Below are 20757 nucleotides of genomic sequence, written 5' to 3' on the forward strand. Positions count from 1 at the left end.
CAATTTTCAACCAATTGTAGCCACATGCAAAATGTTGCTCGCAAGGATCTGCGTTTTCAGAAACAGTTTGATAACTTGTTTGACAGCTGGCGTGTCTCGAGCAAATAAACAAAGGATCAGAAATAGGCTAGGTGCATAAAGGTAATATTGATTAATTCATTCAAAATGCCTGGATCAGGGCTGATCCCGATCCACCTGATTGCTCAGAACATGAGACAGTCCACATGCACACATGTAGCCTCCATACTTTTACCAGTTATCTTAATTATGCAATTCACTGCAGTTGGCCAAATATCTGGATCATGTTCATACAGCACTGTTAGTGTCATGTCTTTTTTGTATAAACTCACCATCCATGTATCCAGCAAGGGGATCAGATCAGTCTTCACAAGCTTCCATTAACATTCAACTTGGCAGTGAGAGTCGCAGGTCTGTCATTCAGCTTATTCGTCTATGTCTTCTACAGCTATTAGAATGACAAAGCACACCGAGATAATAGCAGTATTCCTCTGTGAAAAGTGGTTATGGCTATCATACTGTGACCATATGCAGAGATGATGAATGTATTCACCACTCCACGCTTAATGCTTTGAAATTTCATAAACAGACTATGTCATGGACAATCTGTCTTTTGAGGCGAACATCAAGTAAACAAGATGCACATTCATAATGTCTGCACTTTAGCAGGGCTGTTGTTAATGCAGCACTTGTAGCTTGTATCTAGTATCTAATGTGCTCTTGTAGCTCTTGTAGACCATATCCAACAACAGTATTGTGTCCTGCCACAGTGCCTCATTATTAAATGTCTTCACATTATCAATCTAGCCACTCTAGTTAGTTTATAAAATGTAGTTTAGCGACATGCAAAACATTTGATTAGCTAATAAAAAGGGCTTTATTTTTCTGTCAAATGCAGCAGAACTCCCTAAGTAAACAGACTTTGTTGTGTAAAATCTGTGGATTTCCTCTATCGGGACATTACCCCGTTATATTAGCCTACAACATTCATGCAGGCCGGGTTCAAACAATGTACGGTTCACCTAGATTATAAAAAATGAGATTTCGGCTGCCCCATCAATATAATGGAGCTTGTTTGTGACACCCACAGCATTGGAACTTTGATTTTATAAAAATCAACAGCAATGTGTCACAACACACTGGGAATCATTTTCAGTAGAAATCTAGTTTCTTGAAGACCACAGTCAAAATTCCTTTCACTTTCATTGCACTGTGCTGGAGGCTGAGAAGAAGGATGGGTAGAATAATAAAAACTTCAAATAAAGTTCGGTATAAGAGCATTTACTTTAATGCCCAAAATAAAGGTGGAATGTGTATTGTTAATAAGGTGATTCACGATTGTAGCATCTTAAGGAAAAGAGCTTGAAGAATAATGATCGTAATAGGGCCTTTGATAGAAATAAAACTGCACTTTATTGGCAAAGTAATCTCCCACAGTAGATTTTCCTGGTTATGGATACACGCAAGGTGAATCCCAAATCTTTCTTCTGCCTCTGTTATTCATTGGGTCGACTGACAGTTAATGATTCCCTCAGATGTTTCTTAACTGTTTATTGCCAGCTTTATAAGACCAGGTGTTCTGTGCTCTGTGCACTTTTTGGCCTGAAGACATAATTTTGGCCATACTACAGGAAGACAAATGGCTCTGTCTGACTTTTTGTCCCTCTGAGTGAACATTTAGTTAAGCCTCATATATCTGTGTTGAGGCTGATGGTAGCCATGTTTGGGATTTCTGATAGAGTCGGACTTGGACTGAAAAGTGAACTTGATTGAGTGACTGTTTTGGGATTTGTTTCAGTGTATTCCAGGACTGTCTCCATTTTTCTCTTGTCCAGGCAGAGGACAGCTCCTGATTGACAACACGGCTGATTTTTATAACCTAAAATGCAAGATTTGTTTTATACGATTGTCAACACCTCTGATTGGATAAAGAGTTCCCTGAAAAGAGTCAATGAAAGGTCGTTGAAGAAGACACCCACTCTCAGAGGAAAACAGCTGTCATTTTTTTTATTCCTGGCATAATACTAGGAGCTGGAAATAAGCCTCAACATGTGGGAGAATGTCAAGCCAAATCTCTGAGGAAAAGGTTGTCATAGATTGAGATATTTAAAGGTCTCAACATTCCTTTTAAACTTTAGCACCGCTTGGTGCCTGAATATGATGTGCAAGAGATGCTCTACCTGATGACAGGTAATAGTAATGTATTGTGGGCTGATGTGTTCCCAGATAAAATACTCATACAGGTTCTCTACAAGTTTGTATTTTCATAACCTTAAAACTGTTAATTATCTCTCTGTCACACATTCAACGTGATTTTATTGTCCAGCTAATGAATGCATTTTCTCTTTGTTGCCGCTCCCTCTTCTCTTGCTTGTCAGTTGTGATGTGAACTAAGTGGATTGTGAAGTAATTTTGCTGCTTTACTGCTTTGTGACAAAACGTCCTCTAAGACCAGAGGAGCCCGGATAATCATATTAGAGTGATTCTCAGGGAGCTTACAGCCCCGCCTCCTCAGCGGCAGGGCACCATGGGTCGACTGAGGTAGACATCTGATGTGAACCTGGCAGCACTGAGGAAGACCGCCAGGTTTTCTGACATCATGGGACAATCATTGGCTTTGGGCTAGACAGACCAAGATTGCCTGATGGGTATAGCATGCTGTCTGTGTGTATGCTGCTGCTGCTGCTGCTGCTGGGGGCCACTGAATGGGAATGATATAATACTTGTAAAATGTCAATGAAGTGCAGTTTCCTAGGAGTAGGAGGAGGGTGCAATTTACTTGTCAAAATAAATGTGCGTCAATTGGCAATATTTGCCTGTTTGGTTGGGTTTTTGTGTGTGTGCATAAGAGTAGTGCATGTGTATACATGAATTGATGAAGTCACACGCTGTGTACATGTGTGCATGCCAACTTTATTTCCCTACCATCACATGTGCATGTGTGTGAGAGAGAGCTTTGACATTCTAATTAAAGAACATTTTTCATTCTTTGCACTAACCTTTACTGCTCTGTGTGTATACTAAGGGTGTGACCTACTGCTGGCCAGCTGACTCAGCCAATCGGCATTCCTGGATAGGTGGAAGTGCACTGGCCTATAGTCCACCAACAACAAAGGAGATGGAAGGTAACAGAGGACAAAACGGGAGAGTTTTGCATAAAAACAAGAGTGGTGTGTATCAATGACTCACATCAGGCATAAATTATTACTATAAGGGGAGGAGCTTCTCTGTCACACACACACAAACTTCAAAACAAGCTTGGACACATATATATGCAAATGCACAAACAGATATGTGCACATGCAAATAAACCCAGTACTCTGTCACACTGTCCACCTCCCTCTCTCTGATACACTTCATAGGTATGTATAACAGCCTCTCTCCACCCCTGGCTCCACCCTCAGTCCTAGAGGACAGGCTGGTTGACCCAGGAGGAGGGGATAGCGAGGGAGGGAGGGAGGGAGGGAGAGGTAGGAGCAGACTGAGCTCAGATTCATTTCTGCTGGTGGTGCTGGAGGCACAGCACATTGCAAGAGCATAACGTGACGCGCAAGGACCTAGGACACGCATGGCTATCAAATGGATTACTCTGACATACACCTGTGAACTCAGACTAAGCAAGGACAATACAGTCAGGAGGCACACAAAGGACTTGCACAGAGCTTGAAGAACGTGTTTGTCCCACTAACCGAAAATAAAAAAAAACTACCTGGCTTTGATGAAGACACATTCATTCAGGAGCCAGCTGATATCACGCTGAGCGGAGGGACTTGGATTGACAGCGCTGACAATGTGAATGTTTTGGGTGAAATTCTGAATGTGTTGTGTCACCCAGCTGCACCACTCAAGTGGATCATAAGTGAGTGCATTTATTTTTCTCTGTGGCGATTGTTTGATTTGAATACTAGAGCTGATAGTGACATTTATACTTAAATGAATACACATACTTCAAATTAAAATCATCCAAAAATTGTCCTCTTGTCATTGAAAACAATTAACAGCCCATGGATCTGTAGACACTTAAACTTGGTCACATTGTAAGTGAATGGATTTGTTTACCGATTAATCTAGGTCATCTACAGCATTTCAAGTCCGCTTGAGACTCGTGACAGCTCTGTATTCAGTATTTTATAAATAGTTTTGACTATTATTTTCACTCATTTGTCATGCTGTCATCTTCAGTATCATTATTCTTCTGATTAGTGTAACATTTGAACTGTTAACATAACAGTTCTATGTCTTGTTTTTTTCTTTTAAAAATAGAAGGAAATCTGTGTAATTTAATGTTCATTAGATTTAAAAGAGGAACACAAAACAAATCTTATTTTCAGACATAGTGCCATATCAGTACACCTGTTTTGGAAAGTGAATTAATGTATTGATAATACATTAGGAAACATTTGCATTAACAATTATAGCATATATATATATATATATATATATATATATATATATATATATATACACACACACACACACACACACACACACACACATACATATATATATATATACACTTGATTTTTACATACACATTTTTTGTGTGTAATCATCTGTTTTTTTCAAACGATTGAAACTTACATTAAGTTGATTTGACAACAAAAGTGATACATTTTTAATAAAGCTTTTAATGAAGTAATGTAACTCACAGTAGCCGTTGTATTTATCATGCCATGGTATCAGTATTAGTATGGTAACATACACAGTATGTCTGGCACAGACAGATGTACTTGACTGGAAATATTTTATGGCACAGCCTAATTGAAAATGCTTGTGGTCCTCTAAGTTTTTCCATGGATTAAAAAAAGCTCAAGGGAATCACCAGGTTGTTCATGTGATCTGCTCTGTCATGTAATGTTAATGGACTGTAATGGCGACGACTCTTAACGCTTTGTCCCCACAGACATCGAGACGAGCGAAACACACCAAGAGAAAAGGACACGCGTGAGAAGGCTTACCATGCACTGACAACAAGGTGAGAGGCGACAGAGGCATACAGCATCTAGTCACCTGGGGTGCTCTTCTTTTATGTGCTTGTGCCTTTTCATCGTGCGTTTGTGTGTCCTGCCCGTATTTTAGGATCAAAGGTCTTTGGATGATTAAAAGGAGATTTGTGGCCCCAGACCAACTGTGTGTTTATGGTGCACACAAGGGTGTACCTTCAAAGTCAATTTATTTATGGCCTGACTTGATTTGTATACATAACAACTCATTACTTAGATGAAAATTAAAATGTCTCTTTAGTTTTAATTCTAAGTGAAAGCCCAGTATCTCCACCATCACAGAAGTTTGTCTTGCCAGTTTCCACTAGTGTAATAGCAATTAAACAATAAAATAAATCTCTCTAGATTTGCACCGTTTCTCTCTAAGAATCACTGTTTGGAACAATATTGCTCTGTGATTCAGAGCAGGAAGTGTTTGTATCAACCAAATTGCTTAAAAAATTGTTTTTCCATACACTTTCTTTCTTTTTTTGTTTGGCACAGTCCATAATATCCACAAAATTACTTCCTTGATTGTAGCCCCCATCCGGAAAAATCATCATCATTATTATTGTTTCAGTTATTTTCACAGTCAATTTAGTTTGGTCTCTAATGGGGAATCATTTCATCACATGGCCGAATCTAACCATATCAGCTACAAAAAATTCAGGCCTGTTTTAACTGATGTTGTAACACCGCGGCACAGTTTCCATTCTTCTTGGAGAACACTCTCAATTTTAAACCAGTTGTGTGATGTGAAAAAGGTTTTCTTTTTGTTTGGGTCACATTTGTGTTGCCAGTATGCTGGTTAATGATACATAACAAAAACAACAATCAGTGGTCTTATGAACAGGCTTTATCAGTGCTGATAACGGGACTTGTGCCTTCTGCAACACCAGACCGAGAGGAGGTCTGTCCACCGGCTGGTGTATTGTGGAAATAAACTCATGCCGATGTTTGTGAATGCAAAACTGACAGCTGAAATGTGGACAGGTAATGAGTGTATCAGCATGTGCAATGAGGTGTGGCTCCCCGTGATTAACATTTAATGGCTTGTTTGTACAAGACAGTGAAAGAACAAGTGTTTACTGTTATTGCTCACATGGGCTGCAGCCAGGAGGCTAGAACCTGAGTGAAACCCTCTGAAAGAGAGGAATAAATCATGGATCCAGAGCTGTGAATTAATAAGTGCAGCAGGTGCCTCCACAAATCGAAATGCATAAGTATATACAGAGTATTCACCTGTCATTGAATTGATTCATTCAGAAGGGAATATATGCTGCATGTGAGAGCGCCAATGGGAATCTAATTTAGTGATATGTGGGGCTTGAAGAAGAAAGCGTGGTCAGAGCTGCCTTATCATGCAGATGAAGTGCTGCACAGCCGTGTGTGGCACCACATGACTCACCGAGACCTTTGTTGTGTACGAATCTATTGATCGGTATGTAAATAAAGTCTCCGGCCACACCAATAAAAGCAGAAAAGAATACCAACGCATAAGGATATCACATGGTGCAGTCTAAAGTTTGATTCATATAATTTATTTTCTGTCTGTTTATTCACAGATTGGACCTGGTTATTTAAATCCTGTTTCCTGATGCCAATGTCTATTAATGAGGATGATAATGAAAATCCAACAGAAACAATTAGCATATCAGAAACAATTTTGATCCTTAATGACATGAAATGGTTGATTGTTTTAGACAGAAGGAGAGAAAATTAAGTGGGTGGGTAAATGTGAATATGAGAAACAGGTGTGGGGAGGAATTAGAAAAGAGGAAGAAGAGCAAATTAGAGGGGGAAATTAGCGACAGCTTGTGTGAGTGTACACTGGGCTGCTAATGAGGACTGAGAGGTCCTCATTTATCAGATCGGGTTAAACCTGGTCAAAGGGAACTAATCAAGGGACGGACATGCACGCACAAGACAAACAAGGAAGGGATGGAACTTTCATTTATGTTTGCATTATTGCACCCAGGGTTTAAGCACTTGTTTGTCTGCCATTGTTGCCACCATCATTTCATGTTAGTAACTGATCAGCCATGTCTTGAAATGCAAACAAGTGCAAAAAAGAATGAGAGGTATGCGTTTCTCTGCCAAGCAAGAGATGTCATGACAGAACTAAAGACACTTAGGAAGTACGGCTGGGACATTCAGTCAACCTCATGTTTTCTATTTTTATTCAAATTCATATTTCTTGTTAAAAAGTTGCTTCTTATTTGACCAAATAAGTTAACTTAAAAGGACCAAAGCAGTGGATTTGCATCACATCCCTTATACTTTACATCTGAACTGCCTTGCTTCTGTGTTATTTGCATGTAGCCTATTTTGTGTACCATTTCAGACATCCATTGTATCCATTCATTTTCACACAATATTAGTAATCCCTAGTGCAGACTTCAACTCAATCTGTGCTTAAATGGCATTATCATGCAACAATAATGCAACCTTGACAGATATTACATTGTAGACCTGATTTTCACTGTGACAGAATTTGCCATATACCTATGTTTCAAGCCTGCTGATTAATTTACATGTCATACAGAAATTAATGAAAAACAGTGATGTGGATCTGTAAAAAAAATGGAAAGGAAAAAATCAAATGCTCTTTATTAGCATAGCCTGCTTTTGTAAATAATCTATAAAAATGGCAACTACACACATGAATAAGATGCAAACATGTAGTTATTAAAACGTGTCTCTTGAAGACATTTGGTACTCCACATACTTAAGTATGGTTTGAGGGAACTTTGACACAAACAGATAGTGCTTGCATCTGGGCATAGCTGGAACATGACGTAGTTTGTCAAAGGGAATGACCAAAACATGTGTGAACAGCGAGAAAAGAGGACTGAGATGTTGAAAGATGTTAATGCTCGGTATAACATTTTCTTGCGCACTTTAATTACCTGTTTCTGTCATCCCTGAGGCACTAGTCCTGTGTGTGGGAAAGCGGTGTAGGATGGAGAGGACATGAAAATGAATGGTTTAACACCGGTTTTCCTCTGCAGAGAAAAGCAAGAGAGGAATCAACTCCACCATTAATCAAAATGAAATCCTTAAAGTAACGAGAGGAAGCTACTGTACTGCACTAACTACTAAAAGCAGTGTCTACAGTCCATCCAACATGGAGAGATGGAATAATTTGAGTTTTACAGTAACTCAATCAGACAGATAGGGAAGCTGTGCTCTTTTTTATTAAAGAGAGAGCAAAGCAGAATCCATTTTCAGAGACAGGGTATGTAAAGGAATACTTAAACTGCATCCAGCGCAGTTCTACAGACAACATTTACCCTCTCTCTGTACCCTCAGTTTAAGGAATTTCCTCTGAGGACAGGAAACATCAGTGCCAGTAATGTTGAGCTTTGCCTGGGTCTCCTGTAGTGGAGCCATTGAGCAATTTGAAGACAACCCGTCTTGATTTCTTGGATGCACAAGCAATGCAAATGAGACATGAGCATATTTGAAGAAAATATTTTGTGTCCTTGAGGAGTTCAGTGTTCAGAGGCTCATTCAGAATCATAACAACACTTAGAGTTGTGTTGCAACAATGCTTTGTCAATCTGCCTCACACACTTCCCCATATAAGTCCGGACACCATTACAGAGGGCTCCTCCGACCAGTTATTAATCATTTCACTTCATTTTGAAGAACGCAATTTGGGGATATTAGTTTAACATCACTATAATAGTGTGGTTTTATTTCTACCTCCTCCCTAAGTCATTACACCTTATCTTCATAGAGGCATACTTGAAAAAGGTATTCACATCAGAAATTTATCAAATTGGCAAATATAGGTAACATAATGAGATTGTATAGTTTGTATAAAGGACTGCAGCAGCACAAAGAATCCTCTCATGAATTATGCTGTAATTACAGAGAGGGGCACAAGGCTCCTCAGGTCCTGACAAAGAGAGGCCAGGAGATTCCTAGATGAAAAAAGGCCACGTTGTCTAACCCTGTAATTAAAAAAACTTGAAAAGCAAAAAATAATAAACAGATAATAAGAAAGAATATTACCAGCTTTGATCCAAAGGACCTTTGGACAGGGCCAACATTTGAGCAGACTACTAAAAAGTAAACAAGCCAATGCAGATTTAAACTTTTTATGATATTTGTGTGGTCGTCTGCTAGGGCAGCGGGGAGTCACTTAAAACCGAAGGGTCTTTCTCCGACTTAAGAGAAATGGTTCTGCTCAGATTCTCTTCTTTTCACCCGTGGCTCTACCTTCATGCTGGGTGGACAGGTCCAGCTGGCCTGGCTTATCATGCGTTCATCTGAATACATTCCTCTGGCAAAGCCAGCATGTAACGCTTGACAATATGTTCAGCTGTGTTATCTCTCGCACCCAGCAGTGAGTATGCTATTACTCAAAAATTGGCCATTAGGTCTCAGAGGAGTAGTGAGAACAACCTTGTAACGTATCGTCAATGGTACTCAATTGCGTAATACTATAAATATAGTTTTCCTCCTATTTTTAGACGTGGAAACTTTCCAAGCACCCATTAAGTGTAACATTTGTATACCTAACCGCTCCTTGCACATTAGTCAAAATATTACATCAATATGGTGTCAAACGACACACTGTGTTAAGTAACACAGCACGTGTGTCCACCTTCTCTTTCCGTATATTCTTGTTCTCATTCCACAACTCTATTCTTTTACCTTTTCTGCGCTGTTTTTGATTTCCTGCCCTTTCTTCACACTGCCTTCATCACTCTTCTTTCATCTTCCTTCATTTTTCCTCCCAGACTTTCTTCTACGTGTCATTTATTTGACCAAGACGTCCCCCGGCATCCCACGACTCTGTTTCTTAAATTGTCAGCTCATTCCTATGAACTTTCTGTTCTTTTGAGTTATTTATAAGCAAGGAAAAATAAACGTAAAGTTTATTGAGATCAAGAGAGAGTGTGAGAAGTGGAAGAGAAAGGAATGACTGGATGTATGAGAGAAGAGAAAGAGAGGGGGGGTTGAACAAAAACAGGGGAAAGCAGGAATGTAAGGGGGTAAGCATGGGATGAGAGCGATTATGAGAGTGGAGGTGAAGGAATAAGAGTGGTGGGATACAAGGGAAAGCTGTCAATCAACCTTGAGAAAATATATAAAAGAAAATAAACCATTCTGGAGTTGCGTCAAACAGAACTGACAGCTTTGAAGACTTATTAAAACACAACAATATTTACATGGCAGCATGATTGCAACAGTCTCTGGCTTCCATTACTTTCAGTCAAATTTCAAAAAATTGCATAACAAAAGCTATTTATAGTGTGAAAATGTAACGGGTACACCAAAATGTGATTAATCCTTAATCTCATGTCATTAGTCAAGTAGCTTAAATAAGAGACAGTCTTTTGGTTTGGATTCTCAGCGATATGATCAGGAAAGATTTCTCAGCTGACAAATCTAAGGACAACCGGAGGAAATTTAATAACGAGTAAAGGCATGACGTTGATATGGTGATAATACCGAACAAGTAAACTGTTTGTCTTTTAATGAAATCTGCGCCTGGTAAAATTTGTGCGTACACAGTCTTGTGACCAAGCACCAGTGTGAGTCCTGGTGACCATTTTGCACAGGGCATCATTTAAACAAATCAGCCAAAAATTGTATTAGCGTTCACACATTAACCCTTTGTCGTCTGTCTTTCAGGAATGGAAAGCTTCACTGTGGAAACGGACTGGGATGGGTTAGCCCTCTCCTCTCTAGGCGCCACTGGAAGGAACAACTTCTCTTCCTTGTCTCCGTTTGTCTCTGAACTGAACTCCCTCAACAGTTCTCACAGCGGGGGGTCAGTTTTTGGGATCTTCCCTGAGAATGGTTCCACCACCCCACCTCACACCTTGCCCCAGCCCAGGGTCAGGGACCTGGGTCTAGCTCGGGCGGAGATTGCAATTCTCGGGGTGGTGTTGGCTCTTACCACCCTGGGAAATAGCTTTGTGCTGTGGGTGCTGCTGAGGAGGAGGAAGCACAATGCGCCGATGCACGTGTTCATGGTCAACCTGTGTGTGGCTGACCTGGTGGTGGCCCTCTTTCAGGTCAGTTCATGAGTTACTTGAGACCATGACAGGAATGTTAAGTATGAGAGTGGGCAAAGTAATAGACAAACTTAGATAAAAGAAAATGTAAAAATATGACTTCTCTCTTCTGGTGATTTAAACAATGACAAAGGATCTCCCAAAATGAATCCTTAAATTACAATTAACTCACGCATTCTCCGCCCCCTGTCTGTATTATGGTTTCACCCTTGGTCAACTTAAGTGAGACAACATCAGCAACAACCCTATTATATCCAAACATACAGAGGGGCTCTCTGCTGTCAGTGCATACAAATGATTATCAATTATGCCTTCCTCAGTGTAGCTGCAAAGGATTTAACCAGAAACGAGACAAAACTCAGACTATTAAACAAAAAATATCGACAATAAGCACAACAAGCAGCGGACGACTGAAACTTATTTTAGAATCAACAGTAGAATAAAACATCACCGAAGCAGACAACGTGGACATGTAAACAATATAATGTCCACAGCGGCTGCAAACACAACAAACGTAAACGCTACTGACTGTAAGTTGCTAGGCAACACAGTGGTTGTTGGTTCTCACCTGGGCATCGTTCCTCGTACCTGGCTAACTGAGTTTGCCAGATCATTTTCAGGATAAGATTACATAAGTCAGGCTTTTCGGTTCCATGAAGCAAGTTTGGCAAAATCACCATAGCAACACATCCATAAACTTGAACCTGCTCCAGCGCAGGCTAACTTAAGTTAGCTGGATAAGCTTGCCACTCCCCCGGAAAAAAATGGCAGCTCCCTTCCTCAGAGATCCCATTGATGAAGGAGCGATATTAGTTGGATTAGCGTTTTATAGGGAGAGAGTTCTTCGAGATCGCCAAGATCCGTTATCACATCATGATGACTTCCTATACGAGCGCTATTGATTCTGCCGAAAAGGAATCATTTATTTACAAGACCTTCTCGAGCCATACGTTGCGAACACCACAAGCCGCAGCCGAGCATTGACCGTCTCACAGACTGTATGCATAGCCTTGCACTTTTTTGCGAGTGGTACATTTTTGTACAGCGTCTGCGATGCGGAGAACATCGGGAAAGCTGCTGCATGCCGTGCTGTTCGTAAAGTTTATTTGGCGCTTAAGAAACTTATGAATGTGTTCAATACATTACCATGGCACATATTGTATTGACTCACGATTCTGAATAATGTTTTTGGGCTTGTTTTTATCTACTTATTCTGAAAGAGTTGAGATAATTATTTTCGCTAGCAAGATCTCATTTGATGATGCATTCCATTAACCTTACTGCCAGAAGGCACATTTAAAGAAATATAATCTGATTGATTGAGGTGATGAGGCACTTAAAATTAGCCTATACATTTTCCCAACACTTACGCATTTAACTTGTCTGCGATATTTTGCCATGCTTCTTGTCTAGCCCTCGCAGCAGTGGCGGTGTTAGATTTTGCCATGATTATGGTCCAGGGACGTTTTTTTTTTTTATAATCAAAATCGCTGAATTAGCGCATGTCCTGTTCACACAGAGGAGACACGTGAGGTGAGGCAGCGATGAGCTGTGCCTCACCTCAGATTACGCAATCCCTCACAAACTGGGTTGAGCGTGTGCCTTTTGCTTTCTCATTGTTTGTCACCACTGTAATATTTGTAGACACTTGTATTATATGTCCTTCTTTACATAGAATAGGTACTGTATTTCACGTCTGTGTAGAACATATTTAGTGTTGCTGATCTGACAGAAACCGCAGTGAAAAAGCACAGAGGGGAGGCAAACACTACTCTGCCTCAAAGAAGAGGGCGTGCGAGAGCCCACGGGTCGGGTTTATGCTTGTTCTGTCGTTGCTCTTCTTCTACACTTCTCTTCTTCTACACTTCTCTTCTTCTTCTTCTTCTTCTTATATTTTGCTTTGACCACAAACATGTAAGATTCTATATCCACGCTTAAAAATGTCTCAAAAAACATGGAAATATGAACAAATCAACAGCAATTCAACGTCGGACAGGTAAAGTAACCTTTTATGTGTTTGTTGTTCTCTTTATACATCCGTGGTTGTTACACAGATTATCGCGGAATCTCACGATTTTCGCGGCTCGCGAGCGCTCCGCTTCTGAAACGCTCCCGGTGGGGCAGATCGGTGGCGCACACGCTCCCGGTGGAATCAAATATGTACTTTACCCATGTGTGTGTAAATAATGCTGATATGAAAAACAACCAGTAGTCAATATGCAAGCTGCCAATTGAATGGTGAGTTAAGCTTCTCTATTGGGTTCATATATTTGTAAATCTGACTTACAGATTGCCTCACCAGCCACGAACCTCACCGCACGTCACTGTTATGGTCTTGAATTCCTCATATACGTTCATGATCATCTCCTGCTCGTCAGCGGAGAAAAAATAGGCTATTTCTTTGAGTTTATTTGCCATTGTACTGTTAGAAAATCATGGTTTCGGTGATCGACGCTTCCCCCTTTTGAAGTAGGACGTGCACGCGCAATTATCCTGATAACTGAAGTCTGGTTCGAATTAACGAGATTGTTTGAGCGCGAATCAGCCTTTGAGAAACCGAGATAGCCTGACTTAAATCATCGGGTTAATTTAAGCTGGCTAATAGGACATTTGATCGATTTAGTTGAACCACGTATGAGGAACGGGGCCCTGGAGAGTTCAGCGGTGTGTTGCTGTACTTTCCTGTCTGAATGGCACCGTGAAGTCCTCCACAATCTGCTCCAGGCTTAATTTCTCTGCTGGTTCATTCTCAACTCGTAATACAACCAGTCCATTCGGATACTCTGTCCCGTTTTTATAATTATACAAAAGTATAATAATGCTAACATAAGTCACAACCCGTATGTGATCCGTGGTTTGATTGTGCTTGAAGTGCTGGCCCTGAACGGCCCGTGAACTCTACGGCCCGAGAACGCAAACATGTATTTGGTAGGCTGTCATTTCCAGAGTATCACCTCTCGGGACATAGGGTACATCCCAAGTCTCTTAATTGCCTCCCCGTTTCCCTCACTTGCGTCCTTTCCTTGCGTCTTAGTCCCTCCCACCAGGGCTGCATGGAGAGACGCAAGGAAACCATGCGAGGACAGAGGAAATGAGGAAATGACAATTCAGAGACTTGGGATGTATCTATGGAGCTCTGCCCTCCTGCGACCGCAGACACAGCTGCAGCTTCTTCTCTTGATCTGATCGTTTCTGTTCCATTCTCAGTTCTCACCAGCACTTGTTTCATGTGTGAAGTAGGCCTACATACTTAAGTCAAAGTAAAATTACATATAATAATACTCAAAAAAGTACAAGTACACAAAAACAACTTTGCTACAGTAACGAGAGTAAATGCTATTTGTTACTTCCACCTTCCTTATTGTTAACAAATCCAACAATGAGTCCATCTCTCATAACTATGTTGCTCTTTTAGCCCCAAACCCAGTGGTTCCTGCTGAAGATGTAAATCTTTTTCTTTTTTTTAAACGGCTCATAAACAGATAGTTTCTTTGTAAAAAAAATAAATAAAAGTAAGAACTCAGTCAGTTCCTAAAACCGCTACACATTGTAGTTTTCTCCAAACCTTACTCAAACCGGAGTAAAAAGTGCATTTATGGGCACTATTTAATTGTTATGGCTGAAGAATGTATGTGTATGTGGGTATGTCTGTTCTTGTGCATAGCCGTATAGAGAATATAAGGACACCGTGTACGTGTACCCATAGGTACACCCTTAGGTACATTTTTCTCCTGTTTCAAACAGAAAAAAACTAGAAAAAAACTCCACTATTCTAAGAGCTACTTTTATAATGTTCCCTTTTTTTAAATCTGTGTCCAGGTTCTTCCACAGCTAATATGGGACATCACAGAGAGGTTTCAGGGGCCTGACTTTCTGTGCCGGTCCATCAAGTACTTGCAGATTGTGGGCATGTTTGCTTCCCCCTACATGATCGTTGCTATGACGGTAGACCGGCACCAGGCCATCTGCTGCCCGTTGCAGGCCTACCGTGGTGGAGCAATGTCCCGCTGGAACACCCCTGTCATGGTGGCCTGGGGCTTGGCACTTGTCCTCAGCATACCACAGGTAGGGAGGGATGAACACACATCCAAACAAAACATTACACAAACACAACAACACATGGTGAAATAGGAAATGAGAACTTAGCGGGAGTTCACACCCTGATCTCTACAGTAGAACTCAAGATGTTAGTCTATTTTTAGCTAGGCGAGGTCATTGCAGTTCAGCTAATGGAAGCCGAAACTGACAGTCATATCTGCGGGTGTGCTGACCACCCTCCTTTTGTTTGGTCTGTCAGGTGTTCATCTTCTCTCGCTCAGAAGTGACTACTGGTGTGTTCGAATGCTGGGGTCACTTTACTGAGCCGTGGGGGCTGAAGGCCTACGTCACCTGGATGACCTTGGCTGTCTTTGTCCTACCTGCCTTCATCATTACCATCTGTCAGGTAATACTGGTTATTAATCTCTGCATTTCTGCAACGCCCATGAAGTCCATTGACGAGGATTAAATGTTGAATGGAACATTATTCAATAATGAACCGTGTGGCATGAATTAAATTCTCTCTTGTTTTCACGGATGGTGCATTTGGCAGGCATTGTTTGATAACCCTGTGGGGGACTGTGGTTGGTGTTATGTAGCATCCCATGGCGGGTAGGCATTCTGGGCCGCCTCCCATCAGCCCTGCTGCTCTATTTAGGGAAAGATATTTCCAGGGTCCTGCTATTTCCCCTAATTAACACAGCACTTGCAGAACCACTGCTGAGACGGCTGCTCAGAAAATCTGCCCACTCTGAGAACCTCCCGCCAAGAAGTGGAATATACCAGATCTCAGCCAAACATAGATCCGTGACCTTTTTTCATTATCAGATTTCAAGTTTAGAGGCCTATTTCGACACCTTTTCAAAAGTTTGATGAAGTATCTGCAGATGGAAGTCATTCTGAAAGTTTGCAGTGTCTAAATCGTGCCCTCATAGTGACAGAAGAACAACAGTTTGCAGCAACATACCTTAAAATAACTTATAATGTAAAGTATACATGACTTATTATTTTTTTATTAAAAATTATTGTTTTAGCTTCTCAGGATGGAGTGAAGAATGGTTTTGTTCAAATAAAATTTGATGGTAGCTTTTCTGGTTAAAAGAGTGGAAGAGTAGCGGTATTGCATAAATATGTCTGACAATAGTTTATGGCTGATGGTGAAAGCCAACACACACACTCTCTTTCACTTTAAATTTCTTGCCACTGTTAGAGCCAAAATACAAACAAGATTATCTGCAAAGAGCAAAGAAAAGCATCTGAATCTGGCACGTACCAGTCAACTCAGTCCTCAGGCCCTTGGGTTTTTTGAGTGATGGTTTGTCTTGTTTCCCACATATGAAACTGTGCTAATTCTTAAAAATAATCTTACTTTTCAGATAAGAATCTTCCGAGAGATTCACAACAACATCTACCTTAAGTCAGAAAGGATAGTGATGGCTGAAATAAAGAAGAATGAGATCTTGTTCCGCTTCCACAGCTTTAAGAAGGAGGACGAGCGAGCCAGGGAGAGGGGAAGACGGGCGTCCGGAGGAGGAGGTAGGGATGGCAGAGGAGGACAGCTCTTAAAGGCCGTAAATAACAACCCTCACAATAACACTCATAATAGCCAAGTTGGAGAGTGCTACGACAATGCACCATCCGCTATCCAGTATCACAGTTGCCGTGGAGAACATGTGACGACAACAGCATTGCCTACGCAGCAGCAAATAGTGAACAGCTCAGACTGCCAGGACTCCTACACGTCCTACGAGATGGCCTCTGGCTCGCCCCGCTGCTCCCTTGAGTACACCCGCCCTCCCACTCCTCCCATTCCGCCTCCAAGCATCACAAAAGCCATGTCCAAGACAGTGAGAATGACCCTGGTGATTGTGCTGGTCTATACTATCTGCTGGTCGCCTTTCTTCATTGTCCAGCTTTGGGCGGCCTGGGACCCCAACCCTCCAGACCAAGGTCAGTCACACATGCTTTACGGGTAGTGCTTATCCATGATACCCGCCTGATTTCAGAGTCCTGGATCAAAATTGCAACATTCACCTATGTATGCAATTCGCCCTCAGAAAACAATGAGAAATAGACACCTGGGTTATAACCATTACCAGTTATTAGAGTTGTTTTTCTCAGATGGATTGATCCTCTTCAGCCCAGTTTATCCAATTAATTACCCTACATGTGCAAACCCTATCTGTTTTGCAATTTACGCAGCCACAAACAAAAGCTAAATGGTTGGGTCTTGTTTCAGGTAACAACCTCTGATGCTGTTGTCCATCTCAATGTGTCTAGTAAATACTCATTATTCCGAGGACATCTAGCTCCAGCTCAGATGTGGTTACAACAAATCAAATACAAGGTCAACCAGAAACCCCTGGTTGACATCCCTGGCCTCTGTACATTTTGGCACACAAACAGCATCTGTTGATGTGCTTACTGGCAACCGATGATGAAGCAAGTAAGGCCAGTGGAGCCTTAGGTTGTGGATGATAGTTTGGACTGGATGTGTGACTTCTGATTTTAAGCTAAAGACAAACAACAAAAGCCAGTCATGCTGATTATGCAACATGGCCAGATGTTGACATGCTATCAACAATAATCCAGCTGATGACAGTGTGTGTTGTCAGCTTTGTATTCCAAAAAAATAGTTTTTCCTGGTCAATTGTGAAATAAGCACAATGGCCAAATAAAAAGTGAAAAAGGAAGTATGTAGAATATTGTCTCTCTTGGATATTTCTAGCTATTCCTAAAGAAAATAATCATGAGAATTTTAACATTCAAACTGAATAGTTAAGAAAAAAGAGAACAATGTGATCATCTGTCCCCAGCTGTATATGTGAAATTTTACATTTTCATATTTGTATATGTACTTGTCTCTGCATTTGTATATGTACTTGTCTCTGCATTTGCATGCACACTTGCCTCATGTGTGCCTTGTGTGTGTGTCCTCAGCAAGAGTGGCCTTCACTATCCTGATGCTGCTGGCTAGTCTGAACTCATGTACCAACCCGTGGATCTACACAGCTTTCTCCAGCAGCGTGTCCAGAGAGCTGCAGAATCTGCTGCAGTGTGGGTCACGACCTGGCCGCCGGGGCTCCCTGCCTGACGACTCCTCTACCACACACACCTCCACCACCAAGGACAGTCTGTACTGACAGGGACTGATGAAACAGAAACAAACAAAGAGACATGTTTGAAAATAAATGCACGGGTGCACACAGACCCGATGGAAGGACGCGCTATTGCACAGAACTCTTCCATCACCACCTACAGCGTCGCAGCCTGACAACACAGCGCGCTGACCTCTACCAGATGTTATCAACAACAAAGGACAGCTGTACTGTCAACAAGTCCTGTATCTGTAATCACTGGTTCACTTCACCCCAGCAGAGGGGAATGGTGTCATTGAGGATGTCAACACCATTTTATGAGGGCACTGTAGAATATACAGTGGCTGTCAATGACAGCATCTGCAATGCAAAATGGCCTTGAAAGTAAAGAGGTTTTCACCTCAGATGCAGTTGAGTGGGACCCTGTGCATTGATTTATACGAGAAAAACTCTCCCCCTGCTCAGACAGAGCAGAGCAGCAGGAATGCAAAGGGTGGTTCACTGCATTAACAGCCTTACAGCACGCCTAATGTACAAAGCAGCAGACAAAGCTATGGGTGTAGAGAAAACAAAGCAGCAGGCCAAGGGAAAGAGAAAGAGAAAGAGAGAGAGAGATTGAGAGAGAGAGAGAGAGAGAGAGAGACATGCAAATTGACAGCGAGAAAGAGCGAGACTGCTGTTGGACTGAGAACAGACAGGGTACAACATGGATGTTTCAGCTGCAGGAGCAGTCTGGAGGCTGAAGTAGAAATCTAATAATGTGAACAAAGTTTGTTGAATCAAACAAAGTGGATTAAAGGCGGATGCTTGAGGCTGAATATGTATTTGCTCGGGAGGAATCCAGTTCCAAGGAGGTAGAGTGTTTTGTTGCATGGAGATTCATTCATGAATCAAGACGCTGCCCCACAAGGAGCTGGAATACTGTGGATTATTGCAGACAGAAACGCGCTCACATACAATTAGAACGATTAAGCCTAGAAGAATACAAATGAACAATCCAGGTTTCTGCAACCAACCTGGACCCAATTGTGTGATAGTATTTGTTACAAACACAGCATATGAGGTGCATACAATGACCTTCTCATCATGCTCTTCTGAATATATGAAACAAGAACATGAAGAAGACACAGGAAGGAAACAAACAGCATTCCATGTACAGTGATGAACAATGTAAAATATATTTATTGAAAATATAAGGCACATTAGATATTATCACATTTTGTGTAAGATAAATGTTGAATCATACAATTGTATCGGTCTGATATGTTTAGTAGAAAACAATGGGGTGTCAAACCAAAGATTTTTTAAAGCTCGACTGTAGAATCAATTGAGGTCTTAAAAAGGTTATTACAAAGCTTCAGCAGACATGTAAAGTGTAAAGAGAAACTACTGCACGTCAGTTTAAGAAAAAAAACAGTGAAAATACTTCCAGTCAAACCAAGTGCCTGTAATGTCAGTAGACATTTTCAGAGGGGCCTCCCTCACTGGAGTAATCTCTGAATGGCGATGTCAGCTAATGTTATTCTTAGATAGGATCATTGGTTATATCACACCAAGAGCCATGTGTTCTTTTATATTTGTATTTATTGTTGTATAATGAAAAAAACTATATATATATATATATATATATATATATATATATATATATATATATATATATATATATATATATATATATATATATATATATATATATATTATTACTTCCTAGTACTGCCTTATTTTCATGTAGTTTTTATATTACATTTTTATGCGTAAAGAGTAATGTATTATGCCCCTGAACTGCATGACAGACTTAAGTATGATTATATAAGCTACTGTACATACATATCTGTACAAATATGTGATAACTTTCTGTGTGTATAAAAAAAGATTAGAATTTACTGTTTGTGCGATTAGATGTTTCAGTAAACAGTGATATGTTTTTTTAAATGCCGTTCACTCACTTTGAGCCAGTTCAGCACATCCTTTTGTTTATGACAGAGCAGCGTTTATATTCTGCTGGACAATACTTGAAAGCTTTTAGGTGTCCCAGGACTACTCGTCGAGGTTGAAGGAGGAGTGCTTGGGCTTTCAGCACACCACTATTTGATCGCCCAGACGCAAACACTTTGATTCTCTGCCAAAACAGAAAGCTACGGCAACAACGTTCCGTGTATCACTTTGTTGTATCAGGAAATAGATTAACTTCTCCCAAACCCTCTGGGTGTTCATGTATTTTCCGCTTCCTGCCAGGAAGTTCAGAGGTGAGAGGATGATTCTTTTATGATGAAATGGTGAGATTTCTGATCCACCCAGCCTTTCAGATTGATGGGAGAGGCCAAACACACTTTCGTTCAGCATTATACTGTCTGCACAGCCATTAGTTAACAACCGCTAAATAATGAATGCTCTACGGTAAATGGAGAACTTTCTGGCACACACCCACTAAAATTTGACTCATCATTGCAGAGAATTTCCCGGTGACTCTGTCTCGTTATCCTGAGGATAGAAGATCTGACAGTAGCTAATATCACCCCAACCACCATCATCCCCCCTTGTCAGAGCATATGATAGATGGTCTATAGGGTAGGTCACTGCGTTTTT

At 41.0% G+C, this 20757-nt stretch overlaps 1 protein-coding gene across 1 annotated transcript; it reads left to right on the forward strand.

Annotated features, from left to right (window-relative positions):
* The first annotated feature begins 3534 nt into the window (after positions 1–3534).
* avpr2aa (arginine vasopressin receptor 2a, duplicate a) lies at positions 3535–19767 on the forward strand. The gene is made up of 7 exons (XM_068733211.1): positions 3535–3877; positions 4922–4993; positions 10650–11035; positions 14855–15100; positions 15333–15479; positions 16450–17023; positions 18014–19767. Exons 3-7 carry the CDS (start codon positions 10652–10654, stop codon positions 18214–18216), a joined length of 1554 nt encoding a protein of 517 aa, XP_068589312.1. The 5' UTR covers positions 3535–3877; positions 4922–4993; positions 10650–10651; the 3' UTR covers positions 18217–19767.
* Positions 19768–20757: the final 990 nt, after the last annotated feature.

The sequence above is a fragment of the Cebidichthys violaceus genome, unplaced genomic scaffold (genome assembly GCF_023349555.1).
Source record: "Cebidichthys violaceus isolate CVI_PGR_0920_01 unplaced genomic scaffold, fCebVio1.0.p SCAF_6, whole genome shotgun sequence".
Lineage (NCBI taxonomy): Eukaryota > Metazoa > Chordata > Actinopteri > Perciformes > Stichaeidae > Cebidichthys > Cebidichthys violaceus.

What these genes read in the sequence shown, in the direction of transcription:
- avpr2aa (XM_068733211.1), top strand. Translation starts at nt 10,652, where the DNA reads ATGGAAAGCTTCACTGTGGAAACGGACTGGGATGGGTTAGCCCTCTCC. An exon ending in TTGTCCTCAGCATACCACAG is followed by an intron (nt 15,101 to 15,332) that starts GTAGGGAGGGAT and finishes TTGGTCTGTCAG; the next exon opens with GTGTTCATCTTCTCTCGCTC. An exon ending in TCATCATTACCATCTGTCAG is followed by an intron (nt 15,480 to 16,449) that starts GTAATACTGGTT and finishes CTTACTTTTCAG; the next exon opens with ATAAGAATCTTCCGAGAGAT.